The sequence below is a fragment of the Conger conger genome, chromosome 4 (assembly GCF_963514075.1).
Source record: "Conger conger chromosome 4, fConCon1.1, whole genome shotgun sequence".
Taxonomy (NCBI): Eukaryota; Metazoa; Chordata; class Actinopteri; order Anguilliformes; family Congridae; genus Conger; species Conger conger.
In genome coordinates, this window is record NC_083763.1 from 23705831 (window position 1) to 23731495 (window position 25665).

The window sequence follows — 25665 nt, forward strand, 5'->3', positions numbered from 1 at the left end:
ATAAAAAGAGGCGTTGTGTCTTTACACAAATTACACAATGAACTGTCTGAAACACGTTTAGCATATAAAACACTTAAGAACCCCACAAACCTGCAAGCATACTGTCTAACAGGAGAATACCTTAACTCCCAGGGCATTAAAAATCGATAATATAAAACAACATAATAAAATATGGATTATACAGCTGGCTGAAATACCAGAGAACACATGCACCATTAGCAATATGGGAATAGTTTTTTTAAGGATGAACCTAATTAGATGCTGATATGTTGTGCACAGAGTGAAGCGAATACTAGAGTTGTTAGGACTACATATAAATATGTTATAGGAAGGATATCAAGGCAGTGATGATGCTGAAAGACAAGCCGATGGAGAGAGAGCCAATGAACACTGCGATGAAGTGACCGATGGAAAAAAAGAAAGCTGATACACTGAAGGTGTGATGTCCCCCGGACTGACTGTAGGTCGATATGGCACTGAAAAGAATGTTAAAATAAACAGAAGAAATGTTATCTATTTATGAAAACGATTCCTGGAAGATTAGCACAAAATTCTAGAAGTTATAGAGAAGTTCCCCTTGACAAAGGCCTATGAGAGCAAACTTATTACAAAACGACAACTGATACTATCCTGTGGTAAGCTGTTTCAGTATAACTGACTGATCACAATATTTTCTGAAAAATAACGTGTGTAAAGGTTTCAGGAAGAGCAAAACATTTGCAATTTTCATAGTTGTTCATTAACATTAACCTGACTCCTGTGAGGACACACAAGAATAATGCAACGCACATTCGTGAACTTATAAATATTTACCGTTTTCCATGCAGAAGCATAGATTTCCCGCAGAGACGTAGGGGAGAATGAAAGACAGTTTGATGTAGAATATATTTTAACTTTGCAGTGAGCCGGGAGCATTCTCTACCTTGTAAAATGACAGGAGTTGTTTTGAGATCATTTTTTCCATTTACCAGCTTTGGTTTAACACTCTCAGTCTGATGGTAAACACCACCTGAGTCTGTAGGCCTATCTACTGTTTACGCTATCATCTCTTCCGAAGGGTCGCATTTGACACCATTTTTTCTGAGACGCCATTGCTTTCATTTAGTTTTAAATGCTATTTTTGCATCTTTGCTGCAATAGGTAAAATATTGTATGCAACCTGCTTTAAAAAAATCTATATATATATATTAAATCAGGTTCTTAGCGACTAGTATTTTGATGCGATTTGAGCACCGATTCTCTTGTGCTTATGTGGATGGACTGGGCAAATGAGGCATCGTATTACCACGGGAATATACAAAAATGGAGCCTCCCTCGGCTTTCACACTGAACTACTGGAGGGTGAGGGTTGTAAGCAATTTAAGCAAAGCGAGACACCTGCGCAATGAGCCGTGCGTGTGCCTCCAGCAAAATGACATTTCCTCCGAAGGTAACGGCGGTCCTCCGCGGACTCCAGCCTGGGAAGCGGTCGCTTGCGTTTGTCGCTTCTCAGCGGCGGTCTAAATGATATTGTGACCGGCTGAACACAGCGCGGTCACGGTCGACGTCGGGGGAGCTGTCCCGCCGGCATAAGCCACAGATAAAACAGAGCGCGGTTCTAATGAGCCGCGCTCTCTGCCTCTCTGTCAAAGTGGTCCGGGGGGATGCTTCTCCATGGCGCCCTCTGAAAAGGGTCACTGCTCGCTTTTATTACAGCAAACGGGACAGCGCTGTGGGAACCCGCGGAGGCAGGATAGGAAGTGTCACTGCGAGACGCTGCCGACCTGGAGCTCATTAATACCGGCAAAAGTTTTTTTTTTTTTTCATCAGGCCTTTCCATGACTGTTAATAGGCTTAAGCCACTGCAAAGTACTTTATCCACAGTTAGGCTACCGATAACGGTGGCTCTGTGTCATACGATACCGCGCAGTCCGTGGTCTCCACTTATCTCCGAAAATACTGTATATCTTTCTCTTCCGTAATATCTTTTTCAATCTGAAGACCATTATACATTGTCTGCTGTGTTTGTCTGCTGTTTCTCGTTTTGTGTCAAGAGACATAAGAGACGTAAATGTGTGTGTGTGTGTGTGTGAGAGAGAGAGAGCGAGAGAGAGAGGGAGAGAGTGTGAGAGAGAGAGAGACCTAGAGGTCTTGTTTAAAGCAGAGGAATGTTATTTGTTCAGACAGTCAAAGGTTGCAGAGAGACATTCAACAGAAGATATTTGGAGAATCATCGGAGCTGCTTGGCTCGGACTGCATGTCAGAACATGCTTGCACATGTATTTTCTCTGATGTAGTTTTTCTGTATGTGTGTGTGTGCATATGTCTATGTGCCATTATTGCTACACACTGAACTCATGACGCTTGCCTTCGCTTCATTAGCAGCGTCCACCATCCCTGTACTTATCGCCCATTTAGTTTACCTTGGGCATAGCACATCCTTGGCATCATCTTTAATAAAGTATGACAAGTCTTTTCACTCACTAGGTCAGGACGATAGCCACGGCGTCATTCAACACGCTCTCCCCGAACAGCAGGATGTAGAGGTTGGAGTCCACGCGCAGCTCAGTGAAGATGGCCAGCACAGACACTGTTGGGGAAAAAAATGTGAGAGCTTCACTGTCACAGGTTTATTTGCCCTGCTGTAAAATCCAGCTATGCCAGCTTGTCATGAGCTGACCAAGAACTGGTCAACCAGCATGGCCAAACTGGTCATAAATCTGGTCTAGTTGGGTAGCTACCAGCAGTTTCAAAACATAGCTCGAGCTGGTTAAACCATATCAACCGGTTATCTGCAAAAAATCATCAGACCCTACACCCCTACCAGACCTCTTCGTTCAGCCTCCACAGGCCGCTTGGCACCTCCCCCTCTCAGAACCTCCACCTCACGCTCACGACTACTGTCTGTTCTGGCTCCACGGTGGTGGAACGAACTCCCCGTTGAGGTCAGAACTATAGAATCTCTCCCCACCTTCAAGCGCAAGCTGAAGACACACCTCTTCAAGCAGCACCTCTCCCCATCCCTCCCTACCTCCCTGTGAACCTTAATTGTTGTCTCTGTGACTTGCTTTGTGTATCGGTATTTTTAGTTGGCTAGGTAAGCAGTGTTTGGATAGTTTTGCTCTGTTTGTTTGTTTGTTCAAAAAAATAAAAAAATAAAAAAATAAAAAAATGGCCCTTGTCCTCATCTTTGTTGTACAGGTAGCAGTTGAAATTGTACTTCCCTCTAGGGTCTTTCAGCGAACTTATCCCTGGTTATGGGTATGCACTTTGTTGTACGTCGCTCTGGATAAGAGCGTCTGCCAAATGCCAATAATGTAATGTAATGTAATGGTCAACCAGCTACCAACTGTTTCAAACGTAGCTTGAGCTGTGTTTTCCTGCAGTGTGATCAAAACCAGAAAAGCTAGTGCCATCTGCTGCTTCCCCAGAGAAAGCGATGAACAGATATGTCTGTGCATTGGAGGTGAGCAGATTACGGGAGTCTATCTCAATAGCATGCTGTACAGCTTAACATATTGGAGAGGAAACAGGCTTGCAACTTTCCCAGATTTTTTTTCTTCCACAAATCCCCTTTGTGTAGTACAGCAGAGTACATTGCCTTGGGTGTTTCGATTGCACAACCATGTGCCAAAGTTTCAAAAGCATGAAAAACAACATGAAAGCCCAGTCTGGCAGTAGGTCTGGTAATCTCAGTAGTTCATATGTAATCTGTACATATATTCAAAAGCACAGACAGCACACATATTTCCGTTTCAAAAGCTTGAACTTTCAGAAGTATTACACATATCAAACAACCAACCAATCTATTTATCTATCCTGGAACAGAGCATCACATGCTTATTCCTTCACTTGCACTGAACTCAAAATGACTGTTTATTTGTGTCTTACAGTGACAATGGGCTGAATTAAACCAGCATGACTCACAACATTGATTTAGAAGTTACAATAGTCAGTTTTAGTGTTCAGTTTTAGAAACACAAACTGTGTTTCTGAAGAAAAGCAAGACATCATTTTTACTTTGAATTGTTAGTTGAGTAAAGTTGAGGATGCAACACACTGGTAAAGTGAAGGGAGAAGACTATACAAGGGGTAAGATAAGGTGAACTGACACAGGGTGTCAGAATGGCTCTGGGCACTGAGAGTAAATTCAGAAATGTAGAGGCAAAAGATAGCTAATTTCTGTGCAAACACACAGCTGTATAAGGGCATGTAATTATTAGAATCAAGTTTTGTTATTAAAATTGAAAATACTCCTGACATAGATGAGGGCATGGGGAAACATGAAAGAAATAATTTTAATCTATGACTTGAGGCACTTTCTGGTATTGTCTGGTACATTTTAAAAACTCTGCACCCTGATTTGCTTAATGCAGAAAAAAATATTGAGTTTATTTAAAATGTTTGAAATCCTATTACATATACATTAACCCCTTAAGTCTGGGCTGATGTGGGTTTTGTTTTGCATCCATTCTTTTTTTACGGTGCAATTTTCAATCACTATGGTAATAGAATATACCGTTAGAAAGCGTTACTGTTCACTCATGTTGGAATAACATCCAACATCCAACTTACATTACTTACCGACAGTGACAAAAGATTCACCTGATTTTATGAAATGGCAAAGCCCCCGAATGGCCTAGAGCAATGGAAATGACATTTACTCTTCGTAAAGGTGAAAATCATGGCTTTACAATGCACTTTACATCAAATTGCTATTTAAAATGGTTCAGAAGTCATCATAAAAAAGTTGGGACTATTCAAACAGGTACCAGACAAGACTCTGCAAACTTCTGGTTTAAACCACGCGTACTTACAAGTACAGATACAGATACAGATAATATAGTTGGTTGAACACAAACAGATATAGATAAAGATAATGTCGTCCTTGCTCACCCCTTGGGTATGGACTGCTGTGTTGCTTCGTATTGCTGTAAAAGCCAAAGTTGTCAAAGTTGCTCAGGTCTTTTACGCCTGCCCAACTATTTACATACTCTCTAATATGTTCCAGACCTTGACATTGTTATGAGATATTCAACATTATTCACTTCATCTGTGAGTGGTCATAATGCTTTGACTCATCTGTGTAAATTTCAGACAAAATAACTTGTTGGACTTTAGCAATTTATTAGGTAAAAAAATAATTTATTTAGATATTGCCGACTCAAATAATCACTTCAGTGACATTCAGTATTCGTATTGAGACGGTGTAATGTTTTTAATATTGTCACATTTATAAGGCCACTGAATTATTTCCTTACAATGTAAAGTGCATCTGACACTCTCAGCACTCTGCAAACTGAAAAATACTGCATGCAGTAAAATGGAAAATGTCTGCTGGCTAGCACCAATCTTGGGAGCAGCAGATTTTGGTTTCTGTCCTCAGGTGATTTACCTTTAAAATAATAAAAAAGAACCCAGAGAAAACTGCTTTGCGTTGCTTGTTAGCTTGACATTTATCCACAAGCACTTTAAAGATCTAATAGGTCTCTCAGAAACCAGTGACCTGTCTCGGGTGAACTCTATAAAGGTGCTTCACACATCTAGGTAGGCTTTGACTTCTTTAGTCATCCAAGGTTGCTATTCAGCAGCACCACAAAAGACCAAAGCACTATGCCTCTACAGGGCAGCTGATCCCAGAGTCTCCGTTCTCTGCTATGCACCAGCACTAGCCCGAGTGTTCTCACAATGCTGATCACCAGTCAAGAGCTGGTCTGACTTGCAGAGATCACACATGCTGCCTATCATTTGCAAGCATTTCCGGCTGTTGCATTTCAATAAGAGTAGCTGGCTGCATGCTGTGCTCCTCCTGCAGCGAAAATCCCCCTTACTATGACGGCTCGGGTTTCCATGGCAACATCGGCCAATGTCTGTCATAAATGCCTCAGTTTCTACAGTAACAGTATAAGGATGAGAGAGTGAAGCTCTTATCCTGCAGCATTGCATCTGAGGGGGTGTTAATGAAACACAATAACAGTGGTTTCTTGGCTGTGTGCAAATAAATTAAGAAATACATTGTTGTATTGTACATCAAGTCTTTGTTATGTAAAATACAATGTGATATCTTAGGGTAAGCATACAGCACTAAATTAGCAGCACTGCACTCATGAACATTAGCAAGTGTATGGAAGAAATGCAAAAACCTTTAAATCTTAATGTCTTTAAAAAGATCAGGGGGCTAAATCAAGGGTGGGCAAAGATGGAAATATCTGTTTCTGTTGCTATGTCCCTTTAGAAGACGTTTTCTGTGGTCAAATTAAGGTAACCAGAGTTGGTATAGTTGGATAATTAGTTAATTGACGCGGGATGATTGGCAAAAGCTAAATCTGCATACATACTGGCTCTACAGGAATGGAAAGTTCCCTTATGAGACCCGTAAGTCTCATAAGCAAGGCATCATTTTCGATTCTGGCCGAAATGTTTTACAGTGGAAATGCAGCACCATCTTCATTGCAAATAAAACCGAATACAAGTATAGATACTGTCGGCAACGTGTCATAGGCATGTGTGGGGGGAAAAATGTGTCTGCCATTGTTCTGAATGAGTAGCTATCATAGATGCTATTTTAATATTTTAATAAATAATAATATCAGCAGATTCAATCGTTATTTCCTAAAGACCAGCAGAAATATTTCGGCAAAATAAACCAAACAGAAGCAAGTGCTTATGCAGTTACAGAGAGAACAAATGATTTGACTCAGTCACCCTTGGTCATTCCCGGACATCTTCTCCTGCATTATCCATAACCATGAAATGTAGACTAACTAGACTATGTAGTTGATCACTTTTAAGATCCTGTTGTAGAAGCGGTGATAATGATTTAATGGGCTAGTGGCGTTAACTGTTGCTCGCAACGGGTTTCTTGGTAATTAAATAAAAGTGCAAACCCATGGTTTTTGATTCTGTTGATTTCATTCTGTTTGTTGTGGAATAAGCCACACAATAGCTTTTTGGCATTTTGAAAATCGCTATTATTAAAATATATGACAACATTTTGTCTTCATGTACAGAATCTAACTGACTGCTTCATTGAATCCCTATGGAAATTTTCGTCCTCGGAGGGGGGGGAGGGGTGGAGATTATGACGTCTTTGTGCGTGTGCCCTCTCTTGCTGACTGGATCTATTGTACTAGAGATGTTCTGCAGATATTCCTCAGTTATTTTTTATGCCCAAAATTGTATGCCTACAATCCTCCAGATGTGTGCTTTTCTTGTCCTCCTCCAATTCCAGACAAGCACATGCATCCGCACTGTAGCCAGCTGCCACTTATTTTCACTCTTGAGTCCACCTCCTGATCTGCGTAGGCAGACTGCAGAACACCACATCACCCACAGCAGTTGCACATGCACAGCCACATAGGAAAAACCCTGCCAACTGAAACATTAATTTCCCAAGGCAATGCTATGGCCAGTTATGTAGTGCTGGCAGCCTCAGCATTTGACTTGGACTGCGGAGTACCACTGTGCCAATGACTTCATTCAACTGGAATCACCACCATGTTTTGAAAGCTGAGCCTCAGCAGTGTTTGGTCATGTTCTTGAGATTGGACGGGAAGAGGTACTATAAAGAACACCCCTCATACCTAGTCTATTTCAATTTTTTTATCGCACAGGGTAAAAGCGTTCAATCCTCCCAAAAGGTATGAAAATGTTTTTTTAAGGGGGAAGTCAGAACGGAGGATAGATGACAATGGTTGATGAGCAAGTCAACAAACTGGTACTTCTAAGAGATAAGAGTGGTCGATGCAACTGCTAACGATAAGTCTTGAGCGCTGCCTTTCGAAGGGGAGACTGAGGGGCCGAGGGAGAGCTGAACAACAGGAAGTGGGTCTGAGGACTCAAGACGTTACATGACCTTCTTCTCCCAGCTCCCTTTAGACTATTCTAGGCTAAAGCACAGAGGATCCATTTACAACAGCCAGACATGCTCACGCACATGAGAACACCCTTCTGCAAACAACACTGTGAGCAACACTGTCTCATTATAACACACATTTAACAGTATAACACAACTGAAAGGGTCCCGAGTCTCCTTCAAAGGTCAAGCATGTGAAACAGCTCACCTGCACAATGCATGTGTGTGCGTGTGTGTGTGTGTGTGTGTGTGTGTGTATGTGTGTTTATGGAGGGATAATTACAGCCCGCTTATGATGAATGCAAAATACCCTGCTTATGATGAATGCAAAATACCTTATTAGATATTCTGTCTTACTTTGCTGGAATCATTAACCTGAGGTGTGAAGGATATGGAAGTGGAGAATTTGGCTCCTTATGGGAAGTAGAAAGAACTGCACAATAAATGAGGGAAATTTTAATTGTCCTTTCACGCCTTATTTGACACTGTAAATGAAACACCCTAAAAGCACAACCTCGGTTCTCATTCGCTCGTCTAGATTAAACTCAGCAGGACCCAAGAGCAATAGCCAGTTAGAATTTCATAGTGTGGGACACACTGTTATTAGCACAAGGCATTATTCCCATCATTTTACAGCTTTCTGACTTAATATGTTATCTACTATTATCACACCCATTATAAAATAAAAACAAACTTCCAAACCTCACTAAATTAAGCAAAAAGCTGTGTATCTGTTGCTCAGTACTCTTGAGTGGCCCTAAAAGGAACTCCTAATCATCCCTCAAAGGAAACATCTGTTCCATTTGTGGTGATTATGATGAGGTCTCAAAAACTGTGTAATTAAGAGCTGGATTTAGAAGAAAATCGACCAGACTAAGCCTGCCTTATTTGGGGAAGGCATTTTTGCAAAGGTTGCAGAGGTCATTGGTAAAATGCTGCCACTACATTTAGCAAGGTAACCTTGAATGTTCTATACGGTTTAAAGGATTGTGAGTCATTTTCACAGTACCAGTGAGGCATATACATTAGGGAAATACACTTAGAAGTAACAGGTTTTGCTGGCTTGAGTCCCAGTCTCAGTGACTGTGTACTGTGGAGCAAAATAGTTAACCACGAGTTGATACTGCAACTATCCACCTGTATAAATGGATAAATTGTCTTGAAGAAGAAACATGTAAGTTGACTTAGAGGAAAACAAGAGTTAGGCACATCAGTGAAGCCAGTGTTTTATGTTTTAAGGGGATAAACAGGCCAAGAGGTAAGCAATGATCATGGCCTGCTGAATGTGACTGGGTGTGCAGGTGTGAATTTTGAGCTTGTCAGGGATGTGGGCCAGAGGAAGCATGCGCAGACTCAATGCTTATGAGAAAATCGGTGGGTTTAATAAAGGCAGATGAAGGGGCAGACAAAGCGTAATTCCAAAAACAGGCAAAGTTCAGTGGTGGTCAGTCCAAACGTGGCAGAGCTCCAGATCCAGAAAGAGAGAGTCCACAGAGCCAGGCAGGAGTCAAAACAGAAATTCATTAATCCAACAACAGAGCAGAGCAGAGCAGACAAGAGGCTAGAACGGAACAGAACAGAGAACAACCTTACACAGGGGGAACATAACTGATGAACTAGCAGCCAAAGAACAAAACAGGCAATTATAAATAGACTAACAAATGAAGTAAACGATTAACAGGTGTGGGTGCTGGGGAAGAGATGATGAGACAATGAGAAACAGCTGGGACAAGACAGGGAGGAAATGCATATAAGGAGTGGGGGGCGGAGACACGAAATGGGGAGAGAAGTAAAACAAGGACCGGAGTGATAGGAGAGAACATAGAAAAGGGAAAAACAAATAGAAGGGCACGGACGTGACAGAGCTTCCCTGGGTGAGTATGCACATGGCATATCTGTACGAGTGTGAGCTCTTTCTTAATGACTGAGAGGGTGCTGTACCTGGATCAGTGGCCGATATCAGTGCCCCAAAGAAGAGGCAGTCTGTCAGGTGGAAATCTCCGTCTCTCGTCTGACCCAGGAGCACGCTGAGCTTCACAAAGCCGTACATGGTGGCCCTGTGAAGGAGCACATGGTCAGTTCAGCAAGACCAAGAAAATCCAGGTGCAGGTCAATATTCCATCAGGGGCTCAAACGAGCAACTCTACAGTTGGCAGTCAAGCAACCTACTGCTACACTGCCCATTCCTGCTGCTCGTTGATGTGCTCGGTTCTTTTTTTTGCAGTGCAAGGGGAAAGTGGGTATGGGGGCGATCATCAGGGAAGTAGTCCCACCAGGAATGCAACCTTTGTATGCATCCGTACTTGTCCACTGCTGCCAAGCAGTCATGGTGGGGCATGATCTGACGGCAGGATCATATCATAATCATCCTGGCCGAAGCAATGCCAGTTTCTGAAGCAAATGGCAAGCTAGCTAATGTTAATAATAACCATTTTCTGAATAATACGCAAACTCATATTTAGACCTTAACTAAGTGATTTTTTAAAAACTTTTTTTTTCAGGTCCCCAACATGTAGGCCTCACTGATGTTAGAATGTTAGACGTTAGAATATGGGTCATTTCCATGGAGGTCGCATCCCCCCCTAATAGAAAACCCTAACGTTATTTGTCCCCCGCAATGTTTATGTCCCAACATTGAATGTGCAGCGCCAGATGCGCAGCGGCCAGCCCATTCTCCATAAATATATGTAAAGTGTTTAAGCAATAACACACGACAGGCATTACATTATTGGCATTTGGCAGACGCTCTTATCCTGAGTGACATACAGTTGATTAGACAAAGCAGGAGCAATGCAGGGTTAAGGGCCTTGCTCAAGGGCCCAACAGCTGTGCAGATCTAATTGTGGCTACACCAGGATTAGAACCACTGACCTTGCGTGTCCCAGTCATTTACCTTGACCACCACGCTACAGTCCGAACAGTAGGCAGTGGTATATTGTAAATAAAATGTTTATATTAAATGTCCTGGAGTGAGTTATTGCTTTTATAAAACAGTTATCAAATATGAAGATATAGATATTATAGACACAGTCCAATTAAAGGTGTTTTTCATTAACAATGTCATTACAAGAATAAGTTGCAATAAAATAGTTTCTTATTGCTCCAGATAGTGCTATGCAAAGTAAACTGTAATGTAGTTTGTTCTGCAAAACGCCCTAGCTAGCTAGTTGCAAGCTACTGTGAGCGAGCAAACAACAGTTTATGCCTTTTTGGTGTTTATTAGTACGTTCCCATTGTGCAAACACTGAAAACCTGTCCAAAGTCAGTGGGACCAAGTTGTGTAGGTCTACTCATGATTGCTCGGCATGCCAAGCGCTGGTCTGCTTTCTCCGGTCCTCAAGTTTCGATCACCAGAGATAACTCTTACATTTCTACCCGCTTACGGACACAAATCTTGAATCGGATAGTTTCTCAATCATGTAGAAGCGGAGGCAGTGTGTTACTCTGAATCCCTGCTCACTTGCAAACCTGGGCAGCAGTGTTGCAAGGTGGTTGATGAGCATCAGCTTGCAAGTAACAATTTTTGACAAAATGACTGCTTTGCCGTGAAGTGATAGTTGAAATAGAACTGTAAACAAGCATAAGAAGTCATAGCAGTGGTACATTGTTATTGTATCACTGCTATTAACCAGATTGCATTTCATAAAGGCTATTATATCCTGTGAATTTGACAAATCTTTCGACCTCATGGTTACGAATGTAAAAAATACAATAGCCTTATGTCAAACATGAGTAGAGAATGTATTGCACAAACTATTAATGAAATGATCTGTAGGCTACTTTCTTTGAAAGCAGTATTGTCCTCTTTTCTGATATGCAAAGATTGCTAAACATGTATAGTCTATGTTGTCTATGTACGTGTCTATTTGTTATGTAATATTATGATGGAGAATTATGTAATTACGTAGTTTTTGCAGTGAAGTTAGTTCACAGCTAGTTAGCTAGGAAGGAAGACAGAGGATCAGTAGAGAATCTGTTTTTTTATTTAGAATCACCAACACGAGACTCCACCATGGTTAAACTTCTGTGTGACCTGCACTAACTGCACAAGGATACCCTTCAAATTAATGAGTAGACAAAGCCATGTATAGCCTTTGGCCCAGTGTCGCTGTTGGTATTAACAATGAAAGATACTTCACATGAACTCTTTCTATAAGTGAAATGTTTTAGTCATGTTGGTGTCATAGTTATTGACCGCACATTGCCCCTGCAGCTTTTGCGTGTTTGAGGAAGGTAACAGGCTAGCTAGTATGGCTAAACTTTGTGCAATTTTTGGCAATGCTACTTCTTGCTGCAAAAGATCTGCAAAAGGCTGACACAGGTCTAGCTATTCACAGGACAACAATACAACGTACCAACAAACAACAGACCGACATGGCATAGTTACCAGAAAGAATGACCTGAAGACAAATTTAAGCATCGCAAGTATGCAAAAATAGAAACTGGCGAAACCAAAATTGAAGCCTTTATAAAGAAGGACACCTTGCCAACTGTTAAGCATGGAGGTGAATCCATGATGCTTTGGGGTTGTGTGGCATATGGGGGCACAGGAAATACTGTGTGAGTGAAAGGAAGAATGGATTCCACAAAATATCAAGAAATTCTAGATCAGTACAGGCATTGAAGTTGAAGAGAGCTTGGGTATTCCAGCAAGACCATGATCTGAAGCATACCTCAAAATCAACCATGAAGTACCTTAGAAAAGACGGATGAAGGTGTTGGAATGGGGGGAAATTCCAGAAGAGAGAATTGAAAGACTACAGGAAGCATTCACTAGCTAGTATAAGTAAAAAGTTACAAAGTACTAACTGACAGGGTTCCCAAACTTTTGCAGAGGGCCTTTTTCATTTTTTCCCTAACTAATTCCCTAACAATCGTTGACATGCACACCCACCTCTGTTTTCCACTTATCATCCACAAACCCCATATCCTAGCTACACCCCTGTGCAAACTATGCAGATACGTGTCCTGATTTAATTCAGTATTACTCAATGCTGCTTATGATATTCTTATGTCCTTTTGTTAATTCCTAAACATTTATCAATCTGAGAACTCAGGTCTTTTTAATCAGATCTCAGGTGTGATGTATGATTTAACAATCTGAATATTTATGTTTGTCATTACATATGTTATTAATAATGTCACTCAATTTTGTAGTTTCTCGTTTCAGGTCCTCGCTAATAAACTATGACTTTTGTGAGTATCTCATGGGATATACTGGGATGTATTATAATGACTGTACATGCAACATATTATGTGCTGGTAAGAAAATCCAATCACAATATTGTATTAAAAACATGTCTGCATGTTTTGAAAATACATGTTTTGTTTTTCTACTTTTTAATAATTGCCCTAGAATGGAACGAATGAGAGGAGGAAAGGTTGTTGACCTTCTCGAAAGCATCATTAAAACTATATAAGCCATTAAAAAATATTTCCTGCCATTTCAGTTTTCCATGGTGGTATCCTTACAGTAGGTTGCAAACATCATAAAAAGTTAAATATTCTCCTGCAGGAGGAGACTGATGTTTTTGGCCTCCAGAGACTTTGTGAAGGGCACCTTGACTATAAATTAGCATCTTTCATAATCTGAAGTCATTAACACATCCTATATTTAATCAGAACAGAATTTATGAAGGTCACAGATTCATTGGAGGCAAAATCTTCAATGTGGCTTTGCATATGGTAACAAATAGTTACCATGTTGGGTATTGTTCCATCAGTATGTAGGCCATTTGCACTCATTTCATTGTGTGAAAGAACATTTATAATAGCAATCAGTCTAATAGTCAAGCAACAATCTACTGTATGGGGTTTTTGTTCCAACTCTTGGCAGGCCCTCACCCTGAAATGACCTCACTTCCATGGCAACGCTGTCCCACCCATGCCTCAGAGTTCAAAAGATGACAGCCTCCAATCTGTGATTAATTTGAAAAACTATGACTGCATAACAAAAGCATAAAATCATTTTTCAAACCGCTCTAAGGAATTTCCGAACTGCAGACGCATTGTGAATGTGTTGGTGTGTGCGTGCGTGCAGATGTTTTGGGCAGAGCCTTCCAGCTGTTGACTCATGATTAAAAATTTAGCAGCTAACAGACTAACTTCCTGAGTAAAACACGACAGTGGAGGCCATGGTACTTCTGGCTGTAGCCGAATAAGGCGTGCAGCTAGAGAGGGTAAAGCCAGTTGACAGAGAGGTGACAGAATGAAGCTTAACTCACCATATTATCCTGGTGCCCCTTAATTAGACAGGACAGGTGAGTTTCAGGGAATGATTATGGTGTAATTGTTCCCTGAGAGTCACCAAGAACATGACGGTTCTTTCCACAACAAGACCTGGGTTTGTGCTGGGACGAGAACACACTCAATCCAGAAAGCATTGCAGTATCATCATACTCCTCATTTTCCCAATCCAGGAAAAACAAAACTCTCAAAAAAAATACATGTTTTTTGGAAGGGAAAGCAAATATCTTTTTTCTGTATAAGCCAAAAAGATTATTCAATTTATAAAATAAAGGTATAACCAACAGCTTAGCCATCTGTGTTTGTATATGTGTATAAAAGCCTTGGAAGTCTGACTCACTTTACGCAAGAATAAATCTGCTTTAGTTCATTTTTGGATAAAGAATAATGCATTTTCTGCCTGTAGATTTTCTGTCACACAATTTATTGTTTATGAGAAAGCTCATTGAAGCTCCTTGAGTTACACCCAACTCTTTAGACTGACTCAGTTGTAAAGTCTGGGCACATAATTATACACATAGATTTGGGGCAGTCACTGGAATATGCCTGTTTGAACCGAGAGGCCTGGCACACTGGCAAGATTTTCTCTGCCACTGTCTGGCCCTCACAGTTGGTTCAGTCTGATGATTCTCACCACAGCTGTCTGAGTCCCTATGACTGGCCATGTCTGTCCACCACTGCTCTACAATTTAAAATAAATACAGTTTACAGATAAAGTATCACCATCACAGTGAAGACTACTTTAGGCCACCCCACTTTATGCTTCATACAGACAATTTCAGCTGTAGGTCACAAGGCCACTGATGTGGTAAACAATATACACTCACCGAGCACTTTATTACACTCCTTATTCATGCAATTATCTAATCAGCCAATTGTGTGGCAGCAGTGCAATGCATACAATCATGTAGATACAGGTCAGGAGCTTCAGTTAATGTTCACATCAACCATCACAATGGGGAAAAAATGACTTTGACCGTGGAATGATTGTTGGTGGCAGAGAGGGTGGTTTGAGTATCTCAGAAACGGCTGATCTCCTGGGATTTTCGCGCACACTAGTCTCTAGAGTTCGCAAAGAATTGTGCAAAAAACAAACAAAAAAATACAGTGAGCAGCAGTTCTGCAGACGGAAACGCCTTGTTAATGAGAGATGTCAGAGGAGAATGGCCAGACTGGTCAAAGCTGACAGGTAGGTGACAGTAACGCAAATAACCACGCATTACAACAGTGGTATGCAGAAGAACATCTCTGAGCACACAACGCATCATAACTCTAAGTGGATTGGCTGCAGCATTAGAAGTCTAAAAAATAAGTAATAAATACCTAATAAAGAGCTCAGTGAGTTTATCTTTCATACAGTGTTCACATTAGCATAAGTGATATGTTTGAAGAATATTATGATGATCTTTTAAATGGTGTAATATTAACTGTATAATTGTAAACATCAAAAAGTAATACCTCCTCTACTGAGAGAGCTACTCTTCATCAATGTTAACAGTGCTTTCCAACCCACCATATGTGTGCAAACCAAGTGAGGAGAGTGTCATTTCCCCATGGCTTCCTCCCAGTCATGCTTACAATGTGAGTCTATTTATTTTCCATGCTAGGTGATGGATGCAATATTGATGTCAGCTCAAGACAAAATATCAGTTTTGCAAACATTGATCTCCAATCCATGTGGAGATGAGAACACAGGCAAACATCTTGGAAAGATTATGAGCACCACCTAGTGCTTACAGGGGAGGAAGCCAGAAACCAACTTTGCAGCCTATCTGAAAACATCTCATTGCAAGGATGAAGCAATCTTGCATATGTTAATGAGACACTGATAGCTTTCATGCAAAACTTCAGAGTCACCTAAACTGCACTGAATCTAAATTAATTAGTGCAGCCTTAAAGCAATGTCCTTTTCTGCCAGAAACTGACATTTTACCAAACCATTAACTGCTGTAACATACAAAATATCAGTTGTACAAAAAAAATAAATGTCTCTAATTGGTCTGAAACAGATACTAACAGTTTAATTTCCACGGTGAATACATATTAACATCAGAAAATATGGCAAGCATTACTTCAAGGTCCGGACACAGAAACACAGTAACAGTCTTGATTAATCTCAGACCGTATTGCATTTAGCAGTTTCTTTGCTGCTGCTCAGAAAACAGAGATCTCTCTTCACCATTTTATCTTCTCCAGCAGGCATTTTCCCAGCAAGTAATTATTCTAACCCCCTGCTGTTTCAAAGCCACCTGTCAGCATTTAAACACAGGAAAGCAGCAAATTCACGCAGCAGGAAATGTACTTAAACTATGCCAATGCACTGAATATTACGGATGGATTTTTTTCCTGCTCTGACACAGTTATTGCATGAGGGGAATATGGTATGGAACTGTGCCCAATTGTGGATCATGTATTCTTAATGGTATTTCTCAAGATTTCTGTACCTACATGGGAGAGAGATACTATAGAAATGTTATATTGCTCAACAATCATGTTTACACAAGTTTGAGAATTTCACTTTGGCATAGGTATGGATCAATTGACCTAATCAGTTTGACGTGACAGAAAATATAATGTACTCAGCTGAGTGGACATGTATAATTGCCCACAGCTAATTGGTGTAGCTGTCTATACAATTGTAACGTACCCACTTAGACGTGTGATGCATTCAAAGATGCTCTTCTGCATATCACTGTTGTAATATATCCTTATTTGCATTACTGTCACCTTCATATCAGCTTCAACCAGTCTGGCCCTTCTCCTCATTAACAACACGTTTCTGTGGTGTTCGTTTGAATGTCACAACCTACTTGAGTATTGTTGCTGACCGTGTGCATCCCTTCATGGCCACAATGTACCCATCTTCTAATGACTACTTCCAGCATGATAATGCACCATGTCACAAAGCAAAAATCTCAAACTGGTTTCATGAGCATGACAATGAGTTCAATGCTCTTCAGTAGCCTTCCCAGTCCAAACTTCGGTAAAATCGGTTACATGTTTCTACGGAGTAAAATAAGTTTTAAAGAAAAACACATTTACTCTAAACACTTAAGTTCTCCCTGCCACCATAGCAGAGGGCACACCAACAGGTTAAGAGTGCCTTACTGTTTTAAAACCCGTTCCAGTTGAGAAATAAGAATTCAATTCCAAAGAATGACTGATGCTGACAGTCAGTCATTGTGCGGCTCAGGTCACTGCACTGCTGCTCTGTAATGACATAGTCTGGAAATATCAGAGAAGATGGGCCAATGGGCTGGAACCACACACCCTAGACTCTGCCTTGGATGTCTGCAAAACAAGCTGTGTGGAATTGGACAATCTGTCAGATCTCAGCAGATGCCTAATTCCACAGGTGTTCGACATACAGTGCTCTCCAATGCAAGACTGGGCATGTGAGAGTTGGTTTTATGGTTGTTTGAGGGATGCACAGCACCAGAACATTCTTTAATTGAAGCTGACTGGAGCAGGGGGTAATTCATCACATGGAATTTGGTCATGACACCAGCATAACACCTATGCCCAATACCATGAAGGCCATCATCAATTAGGCCAGGCATTTGAGGATTTTCAATTAAATCTTCCCCTAGGAAAGGGCACAATATTCCCCTCACCGCATTGGATTCCACGGAGCAGAATGAAGAGTGCACTCTTCTGGTCCACTAACTCAACTTCAAAAGCAGCTTGGTTTCCCAGCAACCACACTTCAACATGTTGCTTTTATCCACAATGGAGGTGTAATATTCTTTCATTTAGCAGGGGTGTCAAACATACGTTTAACTGATTACCCACAAAAAAGCCTTACCATTTGTTTGAAACTGGCATCTACAGAAGTTTCTCACTTATGCTGAGTAATTCTAAAATTTGGCAACTGGCATTGAAGCTGCCAGTATATAGCTTTTCACAGTCTTACACATGCTTGGGTCTTCCCCACTCAAATTTTCACAAAAAGATGTTACTTATTTAACTGAATTTGAAATTGTCTTTGGTACTGTCACACTGGAAGTTCTTGTCAGGTAGGTAGCTAGTGCATGTTAACTGTGCCTGTGCTGCTGTGGGGCATTAACAGCAGGCTTTGCTGTTACCAGGGTGATGTATTTTAAAACACTTAAAGCACAACACCTGCTGGATGATATGGTATAGTCCTATTCTGGCAAGCCTGCTTATTTATTGTTTTTTTATTGAGTAGTATTTTCAAATAACTTGGTGGTCTTCAGGGGACAGTCTACCTTAACAAATTCATGGCCCAAATAAGGGAAGTTCCATTCATTTCTAAACCCAGGCCTGCACTGTCAAAATCAGTTTAAGAGGATAAATTGGTGGCAGTGGAGAAATGTATCAACACTATATGGCAGCATATATATGTACAGCACATACTCACCCTATAACTGCACATGAGATGATCGTTCCCAGAAAGGCAAAGGTCAACACTGAGCCAGAATTCTGGAAGAGACGCCTCTAGAGAAGACATTCACAGTAAAATTGGGAAAAATGGTAAAATGAGCAAAATGAACCAAAATATCCAAAAATGAAATGCAATAATGCACCAAGAATTCTTTAGCAATGGACAACAGGCTATTGTTCTGAGGATTCGAAATCGAAAGATAATGTCAATACGTGAAATGGCTGTTCCATCGTTCCTGTAAGAAAATCCATTACACAGACTAACCTGGTTTAAGCTGTAGGCTCCTTGAAATATGATGGGCGGCAGAAACACATTGAAGAAGACTTCTGGGGCAAAGGCCATCTGCTATGAGAAAGACAGTTCTGTGAATCACAATGAGTGACAAAGCTTCAAAGGCTCTCAATGTGAAACAAAAATGCGCTCTCAAAAAATGTGACAGACGGCAAAAGAGAGCAATCATTGCAGTTCAACAGCTTCATTTTAAGCAGGCACTCAGTCTTTATTTCACACAGCATACTGACTTGTGAATCCATCCATCTTGCTGAAACCAGAGTCTGGAGAGTCTTCATGTTATCTTCACCCCCTGATATTGAGCCTTCTTTTATTTGCAGACAAACCAAACTTATCACAACGCTATACATTACAAATATCTCTTAAATCTCTGTATGTTTACTGCTTCAACTTCTGAGGCACTGGTCCTGGCACTGGTTTTTTAGCCAACCGCTTCATTCAATTAAAACTGTTGATTAAATGGTAAATTCAGCTCATCTTATTTATTGGGTCTGAATATTAAGGTGAAAATAAAACCCACCAGCAGTCCCTGTGAGTCTAGATCCAGGGTTGAGAACCACCCTTATTTCTGGCTTCACCACTGGCTTCACAGGGCCTGTATGTTTGACCACATGACTTGAGTCTACAGCATGTTTCAACTATTGTCCTCACTGTATCAGCATCACTGTAAGTCTCCTAATCTAAATTATTTCTAGATAAACAGCACAGCTGCTGTGTGACCATCAAGGCCAAAAGTGCAACAATATCTGGTTCATTGCACTTCAGTTCACAACATGCAAAAAGTTAGACCGCATGCAAAAGACAAAAGACAAGATTAGGCAAATTAATTATACTTTAACAATCCACATGCCCAGAAACTTCATTTGAGGTAATTAGATGATTACTTCAGATGCTTAAAGGTACAATAGGTAAGATTTTTGTCTTAGAACATTATTACAGAACCATTGTAAATCCCTTCCTATCATCGAAAAACTCTCACTGACATGTTGACTCATCCTCTGTCTGTATTTATAGTCCTTAAATTCGAGTTTCAAAATATGCAGTTCATCGGCTGGCACTCTGTGCCAAAACATCGTATAGCTGTACAATAATTCAAGCTCATTGGTTGAAAATCAGTTGTAATTACCACGGCCAATGGCATTTCAATGTCAGCACATTCACAGAGAAGGAGTGGGATAAACAATGTTGTGGTTTGAGTGTGTTTGTTGCTGCAATTCCTCTCTTGACTGTCAGATGTCTGAAATTACCTATTGTACCTTTAAGGTACTGTGATCATTCTTTATCAAGATGCTTGAGAAGAGATGATTGTGACCTTATACTATTGGTAGGTGGGATCTAAGTGGCCAATACAAGAATGGGGTTTCTATTTCATTGCCATTGTAATTCATTTCACTGGACATGTGTAACTATAAAATGTCCAGAAGTCGGCAGTACCACTTCTGCATTAAATAAACTTTAAATAATGCAAAAGGGCAACAGCGAATAAAAACAACACAGCATGCAAAAGTTGTGTTATTTAAAATTCAACTGTAGTTTTGTTTTACCATTTGTGCATCATAGCATAAAAGATTTAAAAATGATTATTGCCATTCTAATACTACAGGAAATACTACAGTGACAGCAACAGCAGGCTTCATTAAGCAGCAACAATATCTACTGAAGCAGTCTGTTATCAGTGGGAGAGATACAGTTAAATTAGGACAGGTGAATTTTGTAGATTAATCTATGAAATGAGATGTGTTTCCATAAAGTACACAAGCTTTCACTCTGAGTGAATGATACTTATGTTACATAAAAAGATTATGATATTCAGATAACTTTGAACTTTGAGGTCAAGTGATAATCTCATTGCACACAGAGCACACCCTGAAATATTTGTTTACATTTTATTATGCAAATTGCAGAAAAAATATCTAATTTAGTCACAATATTAAAATTGTCAATATATAGTCCCCCCCATAACATTTGGGACAAAGGCCCAGTTTTGGTAAGCTACTTCAACTTTCTTCAATTATATATGTATTATTATAGTAGCATATGACTACAGACCTAAAAAAATAGACTCTGGTGCCACATGCAATTTCATATGCTTCATAAAATATTTATAAAATGACAATTATGCTGCATTTTCATGCAACAATTGCAGATAAACATGATGCATTCCAATTATTTAGTGCTTATTTATGACTCATACATATTCATGCCATAACTTTAACAACTTTTTGGACATATTTTCTATTTCTTGGCCTTGTTTCCATGGAAACCACTCAATAACAGTTGTCTTGCTTCTGTTCTATGTGAAGACATCAAATATATTCAGAACTAAAAGCAAACCAAATTCTCCAGCCTCACATTATATCCACACATAATGAAATGTCACAGAAATTGGGAATCTAATTACATTTCAATTAAATAGACTCCCTATATTAAGATATGATGTATTGATGCAAATCATAAACTCCCATAAAGACACACGCACATCTAAAAAGTTTCCTGCGGTGCTGGGCAATAAAAAGTAGGATATAGAAAACAAAGAAAGCCCACACTCTGCGTGCGGACATTCTTTGTTTTTTGCATTGACTCGAATATACACACTATCTTGTAGTATGGTAAAAAAAAATATATATATATATATCAGTACAAACAAACTTCAAATATATAATCAGTGTATGTGCAAATATGCCCAAACACTAACACATACGTATAGCTCTCCATAAAACATTTGTCAGGGTGTTCTAGTAAAGATTCTAAAATGGATTCCAGAAAAGAAAATACAATTTCTAGGACCACATTGAAAGCTGAAAAGCTTAATATGGTCCTGAAAGCTAATATACAGTAATTAAGCTTTTGTAATTGGAGAATCCGGTGAGGAATGCTGTCTTCATAGAACTGTCTGGTTTTGCATCTGTCTAAAACAACTCCAAAGAGTGCTATGAGAAAATTCAACTTGTCGATTTGTCTATAGATCTGGTAGTATTGGAAGCGGGTTTATTTTTTAATGCCATGCTTTCGGGTAAACCCCACATGGGCAAAACCTCACAGTGCTATAAATGGATCACATTATCATAACAATGCTGTTCAATTCATACAGATTACTTTTCACAATGACAATTATCCACGTACGAAATGACGTTTCATAGTCCTATAGCCTCATCAGTAAAAAAATATATGTAACACTTAAGTGACCTCGCTCTGTATCTCTGTTCTATGTAACAAGACATAATAGGGATCCGAAAATTATGCAAACTGCACTGGTTTTATTCTAGTAACCACACAGCAGTGTGTAAGGTTGGGGTGCACCATAGTCTAATTGGCTCTTCAATGGAGCAGCACTAAATTTAATCAGGCTACAAATTTTAGAGCAAAGCTCCCAATGGCTACCGTCTAATGGTCTCAGTAATGCAAAGAAATCCTCATCTTTCCCTGCTTGGACCCATCTGTATCACGGCCTAATGACTTGAAGGCCATCTCCACACACCAGCTCTCCTAATGGCTTTTGTGGAGGTCTCCATTGGATTGTTAATAAGACCTCTCAGTTGTGTAAGATATGGGTGAGCAGGCTATTAAGGGAAAGCTATGGTTTCCCAGAGGACTTGTCTGGTTCAATGTCTTCACAGCAACAGAGGAAAAAATGAATAATGTTTACTTGGGCAAAGTAGTAGGTTGAAGAAATACGAACTTTCTGGAATGTTATGCAAACCAGAACGACTGAATATTTTCCCACTGATAAGGAGACAGTGAAGGTAATGCAGAGATAAATCAACTGTGAAATCGCAGGTCATGATTCTGGAATAGAGAAAAAAAAAAGTGCTTTCCACTTTTGACTAATCCGTTGAAGTAGTAGAAGCAGGTTGCAGTAGCATAATTGCGTAAATGTACTTATATTTAAACAAGGAACAAGGCCAATTTCACAATTATATTACTGGACCAAAAAAATAAAAAAATAATATATTTAAGTTCACACAAGATTTGTGTGAACTTAAATATACACATTTGTGTCCAATGTGTTTATTTCGTGTTGATATGCACAATTAAAAACTGACATCAAAACAATGCACAATCCTAAATGTAACTAATTTAACTTATGAGTAATTCCATTTTGTAGAATATAAACGATCGTCTTCCTTTAGCTCAGAGAAGTTGCAGCAACACAGTCCAGACACTAGAACAGTCACAGTCCAGAGATATTGCAAGGTCACAGTTCAGAGCTACAGTATAATACAGCCACGGACCAGAAGCACAGTCTCAGCCCAGAGGTGTAGTACAGTCACAGCCCAGCTTTACAGCACAGACACAGCCCAGAGGTGTAGTACAGTCACAGCCCAGCTTTACAACACAGTCACAGCCCAGAGGTGTAGTACAGTCACAGCCCAGAGGTGTAGTACAGTCACAGCCCAGCTTTACAACACAGTCACAGCCCAGAGGTGTAGTACAGTCACAGCCCAGAGGTGTAGTACAGTCACAGCCCAGCTTTACAACACAGTCACAGCCCAGAGGTGTAGTAGTCACAGCCCAGAGGTGTAGTACAGTCACAGCCCAGCGTTATAACACAGTCACAGCCCAGAGGTGTAGTACAGTCACAGCTCAGCTTTATAACACAGTCACAGCCCAGAGGTGTAGTAAAGTCACAGCCCAGAGGTGTAGTACAGTCACAGCCCAGCTTTATAACACAGTCACAGCCCAGAGGTGTAGTACAGTCACAGCTCAGCTTTATAACACAGTCACAGCCCAGAGGTGTAGTACAGTCACAGCTCAGCTTTATAACACAGTCACAGCCCAGAGGTGTAGTTCAGTCACAGCCCAGCTTTATAACACAGTCACAGCCCAGAGGTATAGTACAGTCACAGCCCAGCTATATAACACAGTCACAGCGGACTATCTGCCTGGATTGGCTGGCTAGCTAAATCTGAAATTACAATCATTCGATTAAAATAAACCTAGCCCACTGCTCAAAAACAGACTGCATCACCCATGCATATTTAATCTTGCTTGGTAACCTTGTATTTATGATATTATTCCAAAAACACCCTGTGTGGATGGCAAATTTTACCTACTTTTACATACAAAAACATATTTCTTTAAATTGGTTTATTTTATTTGAATATTTATATTGAGCACAGCCACCATTGTGTAGGCTACTGTGGATAAGAGAGAGCTATACTGTGGCTCACTGACAGATGGAGTACTTGAGCAACTAAAGAAGGGCATTGCACAAATTCAACTTGCACTCTTACCTCAAAATGCTCTCAGGAACTACCATCTTCCAAACAAATTAAGGGAGAACCACTTTTCAAAGCTCACGATTCTTTGGTACTGTAGCCTATATCCTGGACAAAACAATGGGAGTGCCAGCACACACTGTTTCAACAGTGGCAAGAACAGTAGAAACTGCACAATTTACTAATTAGTCTGCATATTGCGAGATTGTTGATTGTTGTGCCAGAGTGACAGTTTGATTTTCAGTAAGAGCCATTTCCAAGAGCCAAGCGTTTCATTGCGAACCCAATAGGCTAGAATTAGCCATGCTGAACACCAAAAGAGAGCTTCCATGATGACCTACTGTAGTTTGAATGATAAGGATGCGATTTCTGAGTTATTTACAAGCCATTTTGGCTGTGTCCCCTGTGCGATGAGATTAATCGTATAACTCAATCAGATGCAAAGACCCAATGCTTGGCTACACACACATTAGACTGCAAATGGAATATATATTCTTTACAGGGTCCTGGCACTCTTTATGCATAATCTTTATTCCGAGGTCTCAATGCTCAGCTGCACAAATCAAGTAGTTTCATTTTTCTACCAGCTGTTGCAAAAACGTAATGCGGTGTAATGGCTTTTTAACCCTCAAGGACCAACATATTTCGCACACACTAATGACCAACTGGAGTCAGATATGACCCCAATTTCAAACTCATGAAAAAGAAGCCGCAATCAATTCAAAAACAGTTTATTTTAATAAAATGTAATTAAACATGTAAACGATTATTTCATATTTATAAGAAAAAAGTATATATCTATATTATTACAAATACAGCACATTTATCAATCATTAGCGTCACCCACATTACATAGGGGAATGGTAAGCCATTACACGTGACCTGTGTGAGGACCATATATAATGTCATTGAGGTAACATTTTGATAAATTGCATATATCCTTGTTTTTAATGTGATGTGACACTGTTCTCTGATATGTATTTGTGAATTAAATGGTTGGCATTTATATAGCGCCTTTATCCAAAGCGCTGTACAATTGACGCTTCTCATTCACCCATTCATACACACACTCACAAACCGACGGCAATTGGCTGCCATGCAAGGCACCGACCAGCATGTCAGGAGCATTTGGGGGTTAGGTGTCTTGCGCAGGGACACTTCGACACAGCCCAGGTGGGGGATCGAACCGGCGACCCTCCAACTGCCAGACAACTGCTCTTACTGCCTGAGCCATGTCGCCATGAATTCATTCAGGGGAGTCAGTGATACTATTCACAAGCTCTGTATTTACCATTGCTACACTGTTCTACAGCTACTGAACCACAGACATCCTCTACTTCATGCTACAGCCCAGAATTGTACAATTTAAACTTTTACCACACACTCTACTGTGCCATGTGCTGTAATACCAAATACCATATGAATGACCCCAAAGGATATATCATCACATCACTCCAAATTAAGACGGAAACAAAAGAAATGGTACATATTTATTGGGGACATGTTACTTGAAAAAGTTGCAGATGGATCAAATATATTACCGTTAAGATATCAATAAAAGTATATAGTCTGTGGACAGATATGACAGTTGGTCGCCTGAGGGTTAAGGGGTTTTAAAGCTCAGGCACTGGAATATGTCCAGCAGAAAATGACTATATTATCATCCCCAA

General features: G+C 40.2%; 1 protein-coding gene across 1 annotated transcript in view; it reads right to left on the bottom strand.

Moving 5' to 3' along the window:
- The window catches only part of LOC133125880 (sodium/hydrogen exchanger 9-like), a 73511-nt gene that overhangs the window by 43575 nt on the left and 4271 nt on the right, over positions 1 to 25665 (bottom strand). The window contains exons 3-7 of the mRNA XM_061237577.1: positions 18750 to 18830; positions 18462 to 18538; positions 9776 to 9891; positions 2464 to 2569; positions 338 to 476 (exon numbers count right to left, since the gene is read on the bottom strand). Of these exons, the coding sequence (XP_061093561.1) occupies positions 338 to 476; positions 2464 to 2569; positions 9776 to 9891; positions 18462 to 18538; positions 18750 to 18830 (519 nt within the window). The remainder of the gene's footprint in view (positions 1 to 337; positions 477 to 2463; positions 2570 to 9775; positions 9892 to 18461; positions 18539 to 18749; positions 18831 to 25665) is intronic.